Raw genomic sequence first — 18333 nt, 5'->3', positions numbered from 1 at the left:
TACGCTCCTCCAGGTCCATCATCTTCCAGTCTACATCCCTCCACACATCCTATGGAGAGCACCTAAACCTACTCCTGGTTTACATAGCCGCTAACCAACACACAACCCCTCTCACCCTACTGTGTGGCCTCAGCTCACACCACGCCAGGTTGACATCCCCAAGTAAACGCACACTCCTCTACCCAACGTACAGACATCAACTCTGGTGACAGTCCTAACGCCAGCCAGGCTCACAAGCCAGTCTACTGACCGCACCCCACACTCCACCTTACTTACCCTCACATCCCCGATGTTTCCACACACCTCTCACTGCCATACCAACACATCTCACTAACACACTCTCCAAACAGTACAAGGGCCACACCTCAAACGTCCTCTTCACCAAAATTCATTCCTTAATCTGCGTTTCTCTCATTTCTCTCACCTGCGTCTTCCAGTATTCCTGCCCTTACTTACCCTATTCAGTAGGTCTTCTCTTATCCATCATATGAAACATAATCACTTTAGCACATCCTTCCATCTGATGAACGACATTATCATTAGTCTATTAAGCTCATTTCGCAATTTTTCTTTCAGTCATCTTGGTCTTACACAGCCCTCTCAGTAAATTCAGATACATGGCTTGTGGCCTTCCACTCGTCTTATTATGCCAAGCTTGTGTCTGTTCTGTAGACGACAGAGTGTGGTGTGTTGCCCGCCTTCCTTTGCACAAGCTTCCGCAACATATGAGGGCTATGAAGGCTTGCATTCTTTCCCTTTAATACACCTATGTCTCCTCCTCTTGCTCGCTCAGCCGTGCTCAACATCCCGTCTCCCGATGAGAAACAATTAACTTACATTCGATTTCACTCGTATGTATTTTGTCCCGTACAGTACGATCATTAGCTCCACTTCAATACGGTGCCTTGTGCCCGGTCACCAACACCCTCTGGTACATACCAGTCTCACTTCCCCCATCTAAACTTCTACAACTCATCCTTCTCATTACACGATACAGCTTCTCACTGACAGGCTGAAAACCTGCCTGGGGGTGAGAGAAAGCTACAGAATAGAAGTGTGCAAATGAGACCCTTGTTCGTTAGTTCCTGACGCTACCTTCCCAGGCAAATGGGAAATGGCGAATAGTTTAAAAGAAAGAAAAAAAAAAAAAAAAAAAAAAAAAAAAAATATATATATATATATATATATATATATATATATATATATATATATATATATATATATATATATATATATATATATATATATATATAAGAATTTGGATCATTCAGGAGTCCAGTGACCTAAACCGAATGTTTGTTGGCAGTACTCCGGAGCGAGCGAGGCTTTCTGTGTTATATCCACTCTACCCAGATGACGACTGGCGCAATATCGACCCTCGCCTCAACAGGCTTTTCATTTCAACTTCTAGGTCATGGTATCTGTTCACAGTCTCCTCCTTCTCTTATCTCTTCCTTATTCTATTCATTCGGTATTACTATCTGGCCTTCCTGCTTGTGCTACATTTTCCATTCTCGCATTACGCAAGCATTCAATCATTCTTCTTTCGTTTTCTGCCACCGCCTCGGTCACCTCAAATCTCACTCGTCTTCCTTACATCACAGTGAATCATTTCATTCTTAAGTGTATCCAGTTTACTTCAGTGTGTATGCAAGTGTCTACTTTACCATGTAGTCCTTTATGTCTACACGTGACCAAGTCTATGATACACAGTCGTGTAAATACAGTGTCTAATCCCCCATTAAAGGATTCATCATCACTTTAACCGACAATGTTGAGTCTTGTCTGCCTGAGTAATGGATGAGTTTGTGACACCATACATTCAGTTTACCAGCAGTGCTTCGTACACAAGTCATTACAAAACACCTGAAAGAAGCATCTTGTCTTTTCCTTCTCTCTCTCTCTCTCTCTCTCTCTCTCTCTCTCTCTCTCTCTCTCTCTCTCTCTCACTGGCGTTACTGACCATGAGATAGCGCGGGCCCGCCCGGGGTTGGATTCGCATTGGCTCGAATCCTGAGCGAAGCATTCGGTCCCCATCCAACCCAAACGCTTATCCTCTCCTTGGATGTGGTCCATAAATGGGTGTTTGGCTTAGGCTAGTGTGTGTGTGTGTGTGTGTGTGTGTGTGTGTGTGTATACATATATGAGTAAAGACACAGTAAATAATACACAAGGTTGAGACGGTGCAACGCCAGTGTTGAACACTCTTCCCTTAACACAAAACCAGTAATCACACACACACACGAACACACCCATGGCGTCAGGCGAGAGAAATGTGGAATCATATTTCGGCTATTTATTCACTAGATAATACGCATAAAATTGCTCCTTAAGGATAATTGTGTTGCAGTGGCTTTTAGACACGAAGGAGTGGGTTATCGAGACGTTTATTGGAGATTTCCAACATCACAGGGGCACTATCCGGATACTTATTTGCTCGCCGAACTGCACATTTCAACAACCAACCTTGAACAACACGCAGAACTGACACGAAAGTCATCACCGTGAGCTGTAGCCAGCGCTAGTCTTTAGCACACCCAGATATTGACAATTCTGTGAAGCGAATGGTGTCGCATGTCTAGGAAGCAATCTTGAATCTTAAATTCTAGATTAGCCAAGTAACGACATTCAACCCCACCCTATGAACCTTAGTAACGACGTTCATTAGCCAAGTAACGACATTCAACCCCACCCTATGAACCTTAGTAACGACGTTCATTAGCCAAGTAACGACATTCAACCCCACCCTATGAACCTTAGTAACGACGTTCATTAGCCAAGTAACGACATTCAACCCCACCCTATGAACCTTAGTAACGACGTTCATTCCTAGGTTTGTGACAACGACATTGAAGTCTTGCTGAGAACTGTAACGACTTCAATCCAAGCCTAGTTATATAACGAGATTTGCGTAAGCAACAGTATGGCCTTCCTTCTCATCACTGGAGCCTGTGCCTCTGTCTTTACCTTCCTTGTTACTTTTTAAGACTTGTTTTCTATTCTTTTCTTTTTTTTTCTTTTTTGCCTCCTGACTTTTCCAGCGACTTTTGGAATCTATTGTTCCACTCTTACATGACACCCGATAATACCGGACACTCAGAGTCCGCTCATTTGTTTTCACTGGTGACAGCCAGAACTTCCTCTGCTGTTCCGTAAACCACAAACCACTCCCTGCTATATCCAGGACCTGTTCTTCTGCTTCTATAGGTTACTGGAATCTGTTGATCTGTTCTCGTGATTTCTGCCACACTTCCTGTTGCCCCTAGAAGGGCAGAACCTGTTGTTCTGCCCTCATATGACTTAGGTCCCTGTTAACCCCAGAACCAGTTGTTTTGCCTCATATGTCTTGCTTCCCTTGAATCCTCCAGAACCTGTTGCTCTGAACCTCATATGACTTACCTTCCTGTTAACGCCAGAACCTGTTGCTCTCCCCTCATACGACTCACTTCCCTGTTACCTCCAGAACCTGTTGCTCTCCCCTCATACGACTTACTTCCCTGTTACCTCCAGAACCTGTTGCTCTCCCCTCATACGACTTACTTCCCTGTTACCTCCAGAACCTGTTGCTCTCCCCTCATACGACTCACTTCCCTGTTACCTCCAGAACCTGTTGCTCTCCCCTCATACGACTTACTTCCCTGTTACCTCCAGAACCTGTTGCTCTGAACCTCATACGACTTACTTCCCTGTTACCTCCAGAACCTGTTGTTCTCCCCTCATACGACTTACTTCCCTGTTACCTCCAGAACCTGTTGTTCTACTCGGAGGGGGAGTCGAGTGTGAAGCCCTCGGGGGTCATCATGCTGGAGGGGTGCTACTGTGAGCGCCTCATCACCACCAACACCAACACTAAGAACAAGGACGCGGACAAACAGGTAGGAACTCCCAGATACCTCTCTTCGTTACGAGACCCTATGAATAAACACAATGATAAAGGAGTCGAAAGCTAGTCGATCATTAACCATAAATTCCAGAGATGGAAATCCTCCGTTTATCTAGGAAAAAGCCACCTAGCACCTACGTTCATGTTTAGGAAGATGATCTAATCATCTAATCTCCCTATGATGAAGCGATATGTCTTCTCCTTGTACAACAAATTAGCATTCGAAGTTGCAATTAATATCAGATTTTTTTTCTTATGCTGGACACAAGTGCTCTTCGTCAGTGACTATTTTTTTTTAACTCTTGGGACGACTGATTTCTCACAGTACTGCTTCGCCATCACCTACCGCCGGGAGAACCAACGCCAGTACGACCTGAAGGCAGAGACGGAGAGCGAGTGTAAGGCCTGGATAGACGTGATCCGGCAGGCGTCCTTCAACAAGCTGCTGCTGCAGAAGGAGGAGCTGGAACAGAAGCATCTGCACCTGCTACAGATCGTGGAGAGCGAGAAGACGGCCAAGTGGCAGTATACACAGCAGTGCGAGGAGCTCACCTCCGAGATCAAGAAGCTCCGTGCTGAGGTGAGTGTGTGGGGAGGTGGGTTCTTCCACCCGGGTGATGGTACACGACCATTCGTCAAGTTAACTCGACTGCATCACACACACTATGACTCACTTGCCTTGCCAGATACCAAGTGGTCTTACTGATTAAGGGGAACACAGCTAGTTAGCTTTCGGAAGGAGAAACCAAAGTAATATCATAAAAGAGGGATAGAAAACCAGTTTGTGACCATTCCTTCTCAGAACTTACACCCACGGGGTTAGAAGTCATCTTTCCTTTGTCAGTCAGGAATTCCTTTTAACTCAGTTGGAACAGTTTATCTGTCAATTGGTGCTGGGAATTAACTAATTAGTAAGTCAATTTCGTCTCGCCCTTTGTTTAGCTCAAGTCTGCACTAATAAGGGAGACAACATGAACAGGTTCCTTTCAATTTCATCTCTGAAGCTCATGAAACGCGACTGCCTCGTCACGTAGTTCTTATGAATCTTTTGTGTCATATCATGATTGGTATAACTTATTTTCTTCCTTTACGTCCACGTTACGGCAAATTTCTCAAGACCATGACTCCAAATGAGTCACCGTTTTTCACCCTCTGTTGTCCCACTTCTCTACATGTTGTGACTCATGCTTGTTATGAATCGCAACGATGGTTTGTTAACTCGTGACTCAGAGCTGTGACCTTCCCTTAACTTTTGACCCATGTATTTCTGCTTCTTTCCCCACTGGAAAATCTTGAAAACCCATCCCCTTATCCTTTTCTCTCTCTTATCCAACCTAGTCATGTCTTATTTTTTACTTCGTTAATAAGTCGGAAATTCATCTCTTTTCACGTCTTAATTGTTCGATTTTAACCCTTCGTGCCATCCAAGGCACTGCCTCAGGTTTGGCAGTGATTCGTCTACCGTTTAGTTGCCTCTGACCTCAGGTCCACCCATTATACACCTGTGTCATTACTTCTTATATTTTGTCTTAATTCATTTGTTCACTAATCGCGTCTCACTCATGGACTGATTATGCACCGCCCTCGCACGACGGGACGACCTTAAATATGATGAAGTGGCTTTTGATCTGACTTTCGAGGATGAGGTCAAAGACCAGATCATCATACCTAAAAGGTCGTACCTTCGTGCTCAGTGGTCGTACTGTCGTTCCCAAGACGACCTTCAGCGGAGGTTAACCCCTGGATTGGTGTCTTCACACACAACAGCTGTGCACGCTGAAGAAGGAGTGGCGGGTGGTGCCTTCGCGGAGACTGGAGGACCTGCCGGAGGACTCTGAGGAAATCAAGAAGATTAAGAAGGTGCAGAGCTTCTTCAGAGGGTGGCTGTGTCGCAGACGGTGGAAGCAGATCGTAGAGGAGTACATCAGGTCCCCCCATGCAGAGAGCATGAGGAAGAGGAACAGGTGAGAACACAGATATAAGAAAAAAAGAGGCGAGAAGAGAGGGGGAGAAGAATATACAGGGACGAAAAGGTAAGAGAGATAATAAGGGGGAGAGAAATGGGTGATGATACTAGGTGTGAAAGGAGAGCAGAGGTTATCACGGTGTCACGCGGGCATAACAACTTTACCCAGAAACAGGCGAGGAGGACAAGGATGATAACTGGGAGTGAAGGGTATGGGACCAGGTGTATAAATGAGCTATTCTGCATTTCTTATGTATCTCATAACGTACAGCAACACCACCCGGCCTCTCTTGCGTCCAGTCATCAGCACACGTGCATCACTGGACTGTCCTGAATTTACTTTCTACTCACCCCTAACAAATCTATACTTATTATAAATTCTGTTAGTGAATTGTTCACGCTGCCTCCTGACGCCTTGTATAGGAACTTTATCATGTACGTGGCTCTGCCAGAGGAGGTATGAGCGCGCCTCTGTATGTGTGAGGCTGGAGGTAAAGGGTGGGAGTGTTCCCGCAGCCTGGTGTTCCGTATGGTGGAGGCGGAGGAGGAGTATGTGGAGCAGCTCAACCTGCTGGTCTCCTGCTTCCTGCGACCTTTCAAGATGGCCGCTTCCAGCAAGAAGCCACCCAGCTCTCACGAGGACGTCAACAGCATCTTCCTTAACTCGGAGACGTTGCTCTTCCTGCACCAGATCTTCCTGAAGGGCCTCTCAGCTCGGATGGAGAGCTGGCCCACCTTAGTTTTGGGTGAGTATGGTGATGACTCAAGGTGCTGGCCAGAACGCCGCCCCCACGGTCGACTGGTGTACTCTTACCTCATCACGGACGACCTGACGATCCCTGGCACACACACACACACACACACACACACACACAGACACCTGTACATTATACATCACAGGAGACACACCAGCTGATGTACACCACACCTCAAACCAGAGATATTATTTCCCTTTGAAAGTCATTCATGGTTATCCTTCTCATTTCTGCAAGCCGGTAACGGAAGCACTTCCAAACACAGAGCACAAAACAGAATTTCTTCCATCACAATCCATCACAGACAAAGAGCCTGATGAGTCTCGTTCATGTATGATAATACAGTGGACAGCGTTTAGGCTTCTGTTCTTAACCCCCAACTGGACTACCCAAAGCTGCCTGATGACAACTGGTTCTCTCAGTTCCTCTGGGTTCAGACGCTCATTGCTTCGTTCACTACCCGAACTATACCTTCACACTGTTTTCTCTGTAAGGTTCTCTACTCTGGTGGCACTAGGAAGCTGGCAATGGCCAGACGCTGTCTGCTGTCACACCAAACGCTCTCTCTCTCTCTCTCTCTCTCTCTCTCTCTCTCTCTCTCTCTCTCACCATCCATACACCATAACTAGGTAACACCCACATGCAGTCCTCTGGTAACAACCATGTGTTGTGCTGTAAAATCATATTTTTACAGTATGCTGACCACCAGCAACATCCCAAACTAAATCCACAGTGACACTAAGATCTCCACACCTACATGTTGTCCCCTTCCAGCATCGACATATCAAGAACTGGTCTTTACAGCCACTACCCTGGGGGCGTCGTTCTTGGCACCGGAATTTTAAAATAAAGTGTAAGAATGAGAGGCATGCAGGTGTGAGGTGACCACGGTGGGAAAATGTAGTCATCCATGGTGCAGAGCAGCGTGGTGAGGGCCTCTCAGAGGAAGACTAGATTTTCCATCGTTGTCTCAGCACCTGAGGTGATTATGGTGCAGTGATATCACTTGGTTGGTCAGCATGGTAGAGACCCTCGCCGCCACACGACCACCGGTCACACCACGGCTCTACCACCCGCCCAACGACCCACACACCACCACACACACACACAAACCACGGTCAGGTCAAACCCACCTTGGTTACAAAGGCCTTTATATCTATTACGTATCTTAGGCATTCTTCTTTCATCTACCTACTACAGTTTACGATCTTCGGGCGTTATAACTCAATCTTCCGTACAGACAGGCACTACACAAATATTAATAAGCTCAAAGCTGTCGCAAACGGATACAGTATTGGTCGTCCGCAAACTGTTTTTATTGATATCTAATCGAGATGGCACTAGCAACAAACTAACATCAGTTTCACTTGCACACATCCACTCTCTGGCTGTCAGGTGTGTTTTGTTGAAACCTGAGTCTACCACCCACAGCCACGTTCACGGACTACTCCGTGGACTACCTTGACCATTTCATATGCCCTGGTTCATCTCACACACAACAAGTCGCCCCCCATATATCATAATCATCCCATTCATTTTATCCTATGAATGTCTTTCACCCTCTTGAATGTTCAGGCCCTTCCATTTCTCCCTTGGTTTCTTCATTCCCCTTCTGATGTGGAGATCCTCTTTGTCCTTTCCATATGTCTGAACCAATTCAGCGCACCCTAATCAGCCATCTCAGTCAGACCACAATTACTACTACACCTATATCTCACACTGTCATCCCTTCCACGATCGGTCCTTCTCATAACACAGATCATCCTCAAGCATTTCATCCCCAACACATTCACACTATTCCTTTCTTGTGTTTTCAAGATTCAAGACATTTCATTAACATTTTCTTCCAACTTTTTTCCTCTAAACACCCTCCCAAAATTTCACCAGCTTCTGGCGTTTCTCTCTGCAGTCTGCCACCACAGCTGTGTCATCTGCAGACAGCAACTGACTCAACTTCCAAACACCTAACCCTAAACTACTTGCCCCTTTCATTCACTTCCCTCACTACCTCAACCATAAACAGATAAAACAACCATGGTGTCATCACACATCCTTGACGCAGACTCATTCACCATTTACCCCATATATTCGCAGCGCCTTCCACAAAGTCTCTTTACCAACACTATAACATGTTTTCCCCAGACTCAAAAAGTTCCGTATACAATTCAGTTCACGCTCTTTCCTTCCTCAGTATTCTTTCTGCCAACACTCAGGATTGGATTTGATAAAGACTGATGAAGAAAGGTCAGAAATGAGGGAAGATAGTGGGAAGAGGATATTGAAAAAGAGATGGTAGCATGGCATGAACATTCATTAGGCGAGAGGCGTGCATTGGATAGAGTGAATTTGGATCAAAGTGATATATGGGGGGCGATACGCTGTTACCGGGTTGAGCCAGGGAACATTGAAATGGCCAAGGTAAACCATGAAGTAGTCTGAAGAGCTTGGCTGTGGATGGTAGGCACTGGATTGAATACATTATTCATGACAGCAAATGTGTGCAAATGAGGCCGTTGTTCGTTTGTTCCTGACGCTACCTTCCTAAGGTGGGAAAGATAATAAGGTATAAAAAGATTTTCTAACAATAATGATAATAGATGATGATGATGATAATAATGATAATAATAATAATAATAATAATAATAATAATAATAATAATAATAATAATGTCAATAATGTTTTAGGAAATATGCATAGAAATGAAAATACAAAAACCTTGTTGACAGCATTCACTCACGACAGAAACCCATATTGAATTCCAACCGCTCACTTATAAACACCATTTACTATCAAATAAGCTCTTACTTCCAAAATAGAATTTCTTAATATCATTTAGTAGGTTTCTGTATACGCTGTAAAGTCGAAATTTCACGGACGCCTTTCGAGTTTAATCATACCACAAGACTTTCTCCACTACTTGCAAAACTGTAAGGTTATGACTTAAACACCCTCTTCCCTTCTCAAATCCACCTTGAACTACACCCCTTATGGGATTCAGCAATCCTTTATAAGGTGAATACTCACCACCATAACAAATAAGACACCATCTCTGTGCAGAATATTTGTTCCTCCATAACTCTTAAACACACACACACACACACACACACACACACACACACACACACACACACACTGTACTGTCACACTGAGACATAAAAATCTGGATGATCTCTATCTTTATTTAAAGACTATGGCCATCTTCGGGTGGCTGGCATAATATCTGGTACAAAAGAAGCAGTTTGGCAACACAGACAGGTTGGCCTCGTCACATGTCCTGCCACTGACTTGAGAGAAATCGGTATTAGATATACAAGAGAGGAAAGAATAAGGTGCACCTATTATCAACCCTTGCTAAGGTCAGGCGACTCCTGACCTTACATTGGTCACCAGTAAGTGGATCATTCCAAGTCCACACCTTAAAACACCATGTGACTACATGTGACATGACCTGATGGTGCCAACCTCCCTCTGATGCTGCCGAACTTGAATCAAATCTCATGTCAGTCTCCCGAAGAGGATCCCAGGTTATTTCTTTTCTTTTTTTCTGAACCAAAGTATAGAGCTTCCAAGTACCATATATCTTACAGCTCCACCAGTGTAGATTTTCACGAGACAAGAGAAATAGCGGGCAGGCCCTTGTTGTGGTGGGAGGTGGCGACGACGGTTAGTTCACCATCGGGAACCACATTTTCTGTGGAAGAAGCAGTCCACAGCCGCTTCATCCCTAAAGCTTTTCAGAAATCATGAACTTCAGTGATTTGACAAGTCAAGATTTGCATATACTCTTAAGACACTTTCTTCTTCTTGCATGTGAAATTAATTCGATTAATATCCACTGCAATATGAATACATATAAGACGATAGTCTCTGATCTAAATATGTTGTTTGGTTGCTCGTCTGCATGCTTGTTCACCGTGTTATTCAAATAACTGTTTATGGAACTTGTCAGTGTGTGTATGTGTGCAGCTTGCTGCTTTCCTTAAACTGATCACCGCTTCTTGTTATGTTAAACCCGTGTTCTTTCCCTTTTGCATACCGCAGACTTGTTTAGAATATCCTTCTTTACATTATTCTCTATTTTACTGGAATTGCTAACATTTAGTAGGAACCAGACATTCGCTCTGACCCTGTGCAAAAGTAAGAAAAAAATTATATGTACCATCAGTAAACTTGTTCCTTTTCAGTTGTTATCAGTCAACATTAGCTATTGCTATAACTCGTCATACTTGATATGATTTGCCAAAATCTTTTTTTGCGTGTGAACATATTACTGTCTGCACTTGTGTCCATCTGACAAGAATTTTTTGAATTACCTCTAACTATTTCCCATTCGCAATGTTCTCCGTGAACATTCTTCAGCGATTTCATGATGAATTTGCTTCAAAGATGTGAAGTGATATATTTCTCTATTTGGGAAGATCCAAGTTAAGTGGACAATGGTATCTTAACGATGAAAGCACAGGGTCAAGCGAGGTTACACTAAGCGTAGGGCAGTAACAAGCAGCCAAGTGTTGAGTTCTTATGGTAAGTTTTGTTTCAGCTTGTGTGAACCTGGCAGGACTGGCGACATTATAATAAGTTACTGGTACAGACAAGAATATTTATAGTGACTCTGGCTTTCATTGCCTTGCCTCTGCCTGTAAGAATCATGGCCTTGTACTGAAGCTCTTCATTTTGTGAAGACCCAAGTCTAAAACTGAAGGTGCTGCCTGTAACCAGCCATCATGATACTGACCAGATAACAACTATGATCATTGCACACTTCTGTGACTATGTTTGATGTCTTAAAAAAAAAAAATAAAAAAAAAAGGTTATCACTGTTTCGGCCAGAACTTGTAAAAAAAAGTTTCCTTTTTTGTGTGTGTACACTGACTGACGTTCAATCTTCCTGTGTCAGTACATGTAATGGTTTAGGGCTGGAGGGGGGAGGAAGAGATGGGCGAGAAAGGCAGCCCGCCAGCCAGCCAGGTTCACCAGCGGGCAGGTGACGGGGCAGAGTACCGGTGAGAGGCCCGCACACAGACACCCGGGCTTGCCTCGCCGCCGCCACCACCACCTCACACCTGCCCACACTCCGCTTGGTACAACGTGCACGTGCAAAATGACGGGGAATGATACACGAGTGTGCAGGCACCAGACATAAAAGAATATATATAAATCTCACCAAGTCTTACCATTCATCAAGTTGTTAATTACTCAACTACGTCTCATGGCCTGGATACTCTTAACGAGCTGAACTTAGTTGTGGAGGGAAAGACGGATGAAAGGGTTCATCCGGAGTTCCTTGCACGCAGGCACCAGGTGTTGACTGACATCATTCCTCGTGCTTTTGCCAGCTGCACCAACATGTTTGATTATTTGGCTTCCCGGGCAGTGGAGCGGGGAAGACTGGGCCAGAGGCAAACCACTGTACAATTAAAAACGAAACGCACCATGCAATCCACATCATCATGTCCAGACGACATATATAAGCGGAACAGTAAGTTACACACTAGAAGGATGTTCTGTGAAACACTTGTGTCGCCTGCAGTGCACGATAATTACTAGGAGGGAAATAAGAACGGGTGAAAATATTGCTTGGAAACTATCAATAACGTCTATATTACACTCTTCAAGTTGTGTCTGATCAAGGTAAACCATTTTATAGGAGCCTATTTCAACCAAAATCCAAAACAGGAGTTATATGCTTCATGCTACTCAATTCTTTATACTATGGGAAGCAACATTATGACCTTTCGAGAGTATCTGAATTACACTTCCCGTGATTTTGATTTACGGCGATAGCGATCCCCTGTATCTGCTATACTTTACGGGCGACACAAACTGGTAAATTCAAAAAGAGGAGTGTCACATGACACACAAATGAAGAACATCCCGTGATGCAACGAAAATGAAAGAACAAAAGAAATAATCATCCATTACTCTGAGCGCCTCAACCAGAGCAGTGATATCAAGAAACTCCTCATTATTTCAAGATACGTTATGACGAACGCTTTTTTGAGGGCTGCTATACCACAGTCACTTCCTGTTGAGACGCACAACTGACAAGGAATATAAGGACGTAAATCTTAAAAACGTAAAGCTTCTATGTCGATTTCAAACCTATGTCCACAATAGATAAGCGAGGTCTAAGGTGATACACTGAACAGTATTGAGGTACTATGTTCATGGAAACACCTCATGCTTTATTTCTCTCGCTAGGTATGCATCACCAAACCCTTCTTCCTAGCAACTAGCCGTACCCAGACATATGCAAAAACCCCTTGTAATCCAGTTTCACTGTGCCGCTATTTTCTAAAACTCAGTTAGCCTCCGACAGAACCTTCTCAGCTTCTTAGAGCGATGTTGCGGGCGACACGGCGATGTAGAGTTCAGTAGCCAGCACTGATCACACTGGCAAATACAACTGTTGCTCACTCGACCGGTTAGCCTAACACGGTAGTCCCAAATGAGCATCCCAACGAGTTCCGTGTCCGTGTTCCTCAGTTTCTGGTGTGGTAATATCATTAAGATTCCCTGATCTAATCGCTTCTCTGAGAGTCTCCAGTGGTATTGCAGTGCCGGTCATAAGAATCCTACATAAGGCGCATACACTCTTACCGAAGGAAGTGAGGGGAAAAGAAGGAAGCTTGAGACTGAACGTTCTAGTTTAACGGAAATCCTGTTTCCAGTATGCTTTAAACAGTTGTTTTAGTTATCGTTTCCAGTCTTTAACCTCTCGAGTACAACGACGTAAACCCTTGATTATGACGAAGTAATCCTTTGAGTATGACAACCTGACATCTTAGGCACGCCTGCTTATCCCCTTGAGGAAAACGACTTAACCCCTTGAGTATGACAACTTAAAAGCACCTTGAGTTCAAGAGCATAACTCCTTGAGTACGACTTAATTCTCTTTCACTCTTTGTGAGTTTTTTTCTTAACTTTCATTATTTCCCTCGTGCATTAGTAACATTTTCATTTTTTGTATTTTCTGTAATTCTCTCGCCATCGTAAATTTTCGCTTGCATACTGGCAACATGACCTATCAATTTTCCATTGCACTTCAAAAGAACCTTCACCAAGAGCTCGTAAGACTGCTTCTAGCCCTGGAGAATGTCACCTTAAAAGTACTTCATTTCTTGCTAAAAGTAGCCAACACGAAAGCAGTTTACAGTCTAATCATTCATACGTAAAACTACCAGTTGTTTGCGCAAAGAAATAAGATCACCACTTCCATTTTGCTCGAAACGAAGTTGAAATTTTTGCTACAAGTTCGACTTGCCGACAGACGTACCTGACCTTAGTCACTTATTCAATTCTTGTTACATTGCAAGATTGACATACACTTACGCTAGTCATTTTTCAATTCTTGTTATCCTGCAAATCAGAACGAAAGCGGACGAAATGGTTGAGACAAACGACTAAAAAGTAAAATATCAAAGACCATCATCTCCAAAGATGAAAAGCATTGTGACCCCATACCCTTCGTCAGAACCATCAACATAATCCTTGCAACAAAACTGTGCAAAATCGTTGCAGGCAATAACATGTCTTCCGCTCACTAATATGGTGAAGAGGCAACGGTAAAAAATAATTGTTGATATGCCAAGGATAAGGGTGGGGCTATAAAAGGTTATGTCAAGTTACAACCTCAGGTTCAAAGCCTCGAAGCCTCAGTGGAGAACCTGGATGAACATAAACAACTTGTTAAAGGATGAACATTTGGGAATAGAAATACATTGAAAGATTATAAGAGGTTAAAGCCTATTCAAGCAAGTTGCCTTATATATATATATATATATATATATATATATATATATATATATATATATATATATATATATATATATATATATATATATATATGAACATTGCACTGTTACTAAACTCAATATAAAGGCATGTTGTGCTCATACAGTGGTTCCTTGAGTCTAGTCTTCCTTCAAGCCCACCCCAGTAGGCACGCCCATAGTGGTAGTGGTAGTGGTAAGTGGTAGATAGAGTGGTGAGTGGTTGTGGTAGTTCTGATGTAGAGTTAGTGTGGGGCTGCTGTAGTGACGTAGGTAAGCAGTATATGGCGTCCCTAGGTCCTCCAAACCACCACCATCACCTGCTTCCCGCGTCTCGAGAAATGCTGCTGCTGCTGCTGTTGGGGTCGGTTGGGTTGAGGGCGACTGGCGGGGTCGGGCGAGAGACTGGGCAATGTATATATATATATATATATATATATATATATATATATATATATATATATATATATATATATATATATATATATATCTCATGTTTGTATATCTGTTCATTCTGAACATAAGAACTGTGAATTGTAACCTTGTTTTCGCTGTCGAAAGGAGACTGATTATATTATTCATGCACATCTAATATGATGTTGAGTGCTATGGTGAATGCAGGGGAGGAGGTACAGTATATTTATGTGAGTGGTTCATAGTATAATGAATTTAATCAGGGTTGTAATGAATAAATTAGTTACCCTCCAAAAGTGTGAACATTCTGGGCATAAATGGATGCTTAGGGGCCAACTCTCTCATTTCGTATTTCGGCAAAGGACTTTTTTTTGTCATTTCATTAATGGGAAGATACCCATCATGGGTCCAGTCTGTATATATATATATATATATATATATATATATATATATATATATATATATATATATATATATATATATATATATACATATATATATATATATATATATATATATATATATATATATATATATATATATATATATATATATATATATATATATATATATATATATATATATATATAATGACACACTTTGGAGTTCACATGATCCCAACTGTCATATGACAAATATTAGAATAGCAATCAAGTAAACGAATTAGGAAATATTCAGCAAGCTGTTCACATCCCACGTTTGCCTAAAACTAGAAAATGCTTGTCAAGTTTGGTCACTACACCTGAATAATAACTCAAAGAAAAGGTTCAGAGGAGGGCAAAGGCTATAGGCCATATATACTTGCTAATCATGGCAGAGAAAAGGGTGAGGAGAGACCTGATCACAAGTTCATGATGCAGTTCATAATCATCTGAAAGATGCACGGACGGAACCAGATGCCATAGGAAATAAATAAATAAAAAAATCTTGTTCGGATGCAGAGTCACTTCGAGTGAAGGATGTACAACACAGGTGTGTATTAAACGAATGGAATAAACTGAATTAGAATATAGTAACTGCCGACAACATACAGAAGCTTAATAAGTTGTATTTGAACTGTATGTTCAAGAGACGAGATCCCTTAAATGTAAAACTCACTCCCCGAAGAGTACACACACACACACACACACACACACACACACACACGCAAAGTATGGTCAGGTTCTCACTTAACGACCATCCCCCCAAAAAAAGAACACCAGGTGGGTTGGCTTGTGAGTTGTCTGACCAGTCCAGTACTGGCACACGGGCTCACGTGATTCGTTAAGAGCAAACGCCAACGAGCGCGCTCAGCGCCACGGTTCACATCAATCACCCGGGTACAGTTTGAAGACTACAGCGTTAACTTTTGCAGTAATGTTTTACAATGCAACTACAGAGATATGAATATTATATGAATATCGTATTACGGAGTGCAGATCAATAAAGTATAGGGTTAATGTGCCACTGTTTTTCATCAAGAGCACCCGGGACATTGCTCTAAGGACGAGCCAAAATGCTCAGAAGAGGTAGACGAAGGTGTTCGCCGGAGAGGAACACCTGCCCGAGCTAAACATTAAGTGCCTAACTTGCTGTTCATTTTCAGTGGATGATGACACTGTGGCCACGAAAGTCAGATGTTCCATCGTTCCGGTGTTCAAAGCAGCGCTTACTCAACTCTTAAATGTAACAAGGATAAACCACTGGAAAAAAAAGGGAAAAATCATCAAATATTTCACTATCTTAGTAGAAAAATTCCTTGAGTGGCGCACACAGACGCTGTAGTCGATGGTGGCAACGAGCTAAATGCATTCACTCAGGACCTTCATCATGCTAAACACATGTAATAAAGTTCAGGCCTTGAAACTCCACGGTTTGGCCAATGCACGTGTATGGACAGCCTTCTTACCGACACCCCGCATCTTCGATAACGTAACATGAGCGAGAGAAGGTGTTGTGAGGAATATGTTGTTCACGTTCACAATATGAAGGATGTGGTGGAATCACTGTCAACTGATAGCGCCAATAGACAAAGCCAATAATAGGCTGCAAGTGGCTTGAGATCTCGTCCCTCTGATTAAACTGACATAGAATCCAAAATGTCCTCCACAGAACACTACGGTTCTTCGTATTATATGTTGTACAATATGCACCCAACAGCTAACGTAAGCTGGACGGGCCTGGCTGGCCAAGGCGATGAATATCATGCTGGACTTTTCGTACACTTTTGTATCTTCTTCTGGGCCACCGCCCACAGGACTGGCAGGGATGCACAATAAATCAACCGCTCTTGTGGCCAAAAGCAATCAAATCGACTCCCGTCACTTCAGGAACTGGGAATTGTATACTTAGTTCGACTTGAAACGCTTCACTAAATACCGGACACCTTTTCACTGACGCCAAATGCAATATTCTCCCAGTGTCATAAATACCGGACACCGTTCACTGACGCCAAATGCAATATTCTCCCAGTGTCAGTAACCTTAAGGCTTCTCAAAGTAACTCACGACCACACCTGAAACTTTCTGTCTTTCAAAAGGACGCACGTCTATTTACATCACAATACCTACTGTTAAAGTAACCGAAGTAATTAATTACATCTGAAAATACACGTGGGTCATAGTAATTAAGAGAAGCTTACAGTCCTATTATCTATACTTGGTGTAGTATTGTTATAGAGTAATTACAACACTAACAATGGATATTAACTAACTCGTAACTTCACACACACGAAAGCACACACACACACACACACACACACACACACACACGTCGCCATACAAGAGTCTTCCATCCAACGTGTGGATACATTCAACTGACCTTTTCTTCTTTGCGATATCGCCTTGCAGGTTAGACCCTTACGAATGACTCTCTCGGTCACACTGGCCAATAGATGTGTGATCTGTGAAGTACTGACCATGACGACCATCTCTACGCCGGCTGGACGTTCACTGCAACAGAACAATAGTAACAGCGTTAATCTTTTGGCACTGTTAACACTGTCGAATTACTGGAATTCAGTGTCACCGAAGTTCATCAGGAAAAGATGATGAAATAATTCAATGATATATATATAATTTCAGTTGCACACGCGTACCAAAGTACAACAGATAAAAACTATTTTTTTGGGTCACACAATAAAGTCGTTGCTCTAGGTGTGAAGTCTTCCACTCTCAAAAGGTGAAGTAAACGACAGATGAACTACTATTGTTGATGTGCAGTATGTAATGGACGGAACAGAGGCCAGAGGTACACCTTGTGTGTCTAGCTTGGCGAATAGTACCTTCTTCCACTGACGGACCTAAAAACTGTTGCGCTCGACTCCATCTGTCTCATATTTACTATTAAGTTCATGCATGTACGAAGAAGGACCCATTCATTACGTTTTACTTTCTGGAATATAAGCAACCTCTATACGCCGCTGAATAACCGTTGGTGTTCACGTAGCAGTTGATTGTAAAGGATCGAATACCACAGCACCTGTCGCTATGATATGGCCCTCCCATAAGTCAGGCAGGAAGTATCATAATCATGACCACTCACAAGCTAACAATATCATGCAGA

General features: G+C 42.9%; 2 protein-coding genes across 4 annotated transcripts in view; one reads left to right on the top strand and one right to left on the bottom strand.

Annotated features, from left to right (window-relative positions):
- LOC139762465 (coiled-coil domain-containing protein 130 homolog) overlaps positions 1 to 18333 on the bottom strand; it is a 143352-nt gene that overhangs the window by 53027 nt on the left and 71992 nt on the right. For 2 of the 3 annotated variants that reach the window (XM_071687374.1, XM_071687375.1), the window contains exon 2: positions 17590 to 17720. The exons of the other annotated variant lie outside the window; for it this stretch is intronic. The gene's annotated coding sequence lies outside the window, so the exon portion shown is untranslated. The remainder of the gene's footprint in view (positions 1 to 17589; positions 17721 to 18333) is intronic. 3 annotated transcript variants of the gene reach the window in all.
- Positions 1 to 18333, top strand: part of LOC139762463 (ras-specific guanine nucleotide-releasing factor 1-like) — a 112264-nt gene that overhangs the window by 36689 nt on the left and 57242 nt on the right. Inside the window, exons 3-6 of the mRNA XM_071687371.1 lie at positions 3747 to 3875; positions 4209 to 4463; positions 5651 to 5847; positions 6366 to 6595. Of these exons, the coding sequence (XP_071543472.1) occupies positions 3747 to 3875; positions 4209 to 4463; positions 5651 to 5847; positions 6366 to 6595 (811 nt within the window). The remainder of the gene's footprint in view (positions 1 to 3746; positions 3876 to 4208; positions 4464 to 5650; positions 5848 to 6365; positions 6596 to 18333) is intronic.

The sequence above is a fragment of the Panulirus ornatus genome, chromosome 43 (assembly GCF_036320965.1).
Source record: "Panulirus ornatus isolate Po-2019 chromosome 43, ASM3632096v1, whole genome shotgun sequence".
Classification (NCBI taxonomy): Eukaryota; Metazoa; Arthropoda; class Malacostraca; order Decapoda; family Palinuridae; genus Panulirus; species Panulirus ornatus.
Note: the sequence above shows the minus strand (reverse complement) of the source record. Positions and strands in the feature narration are given on the sequence as shown.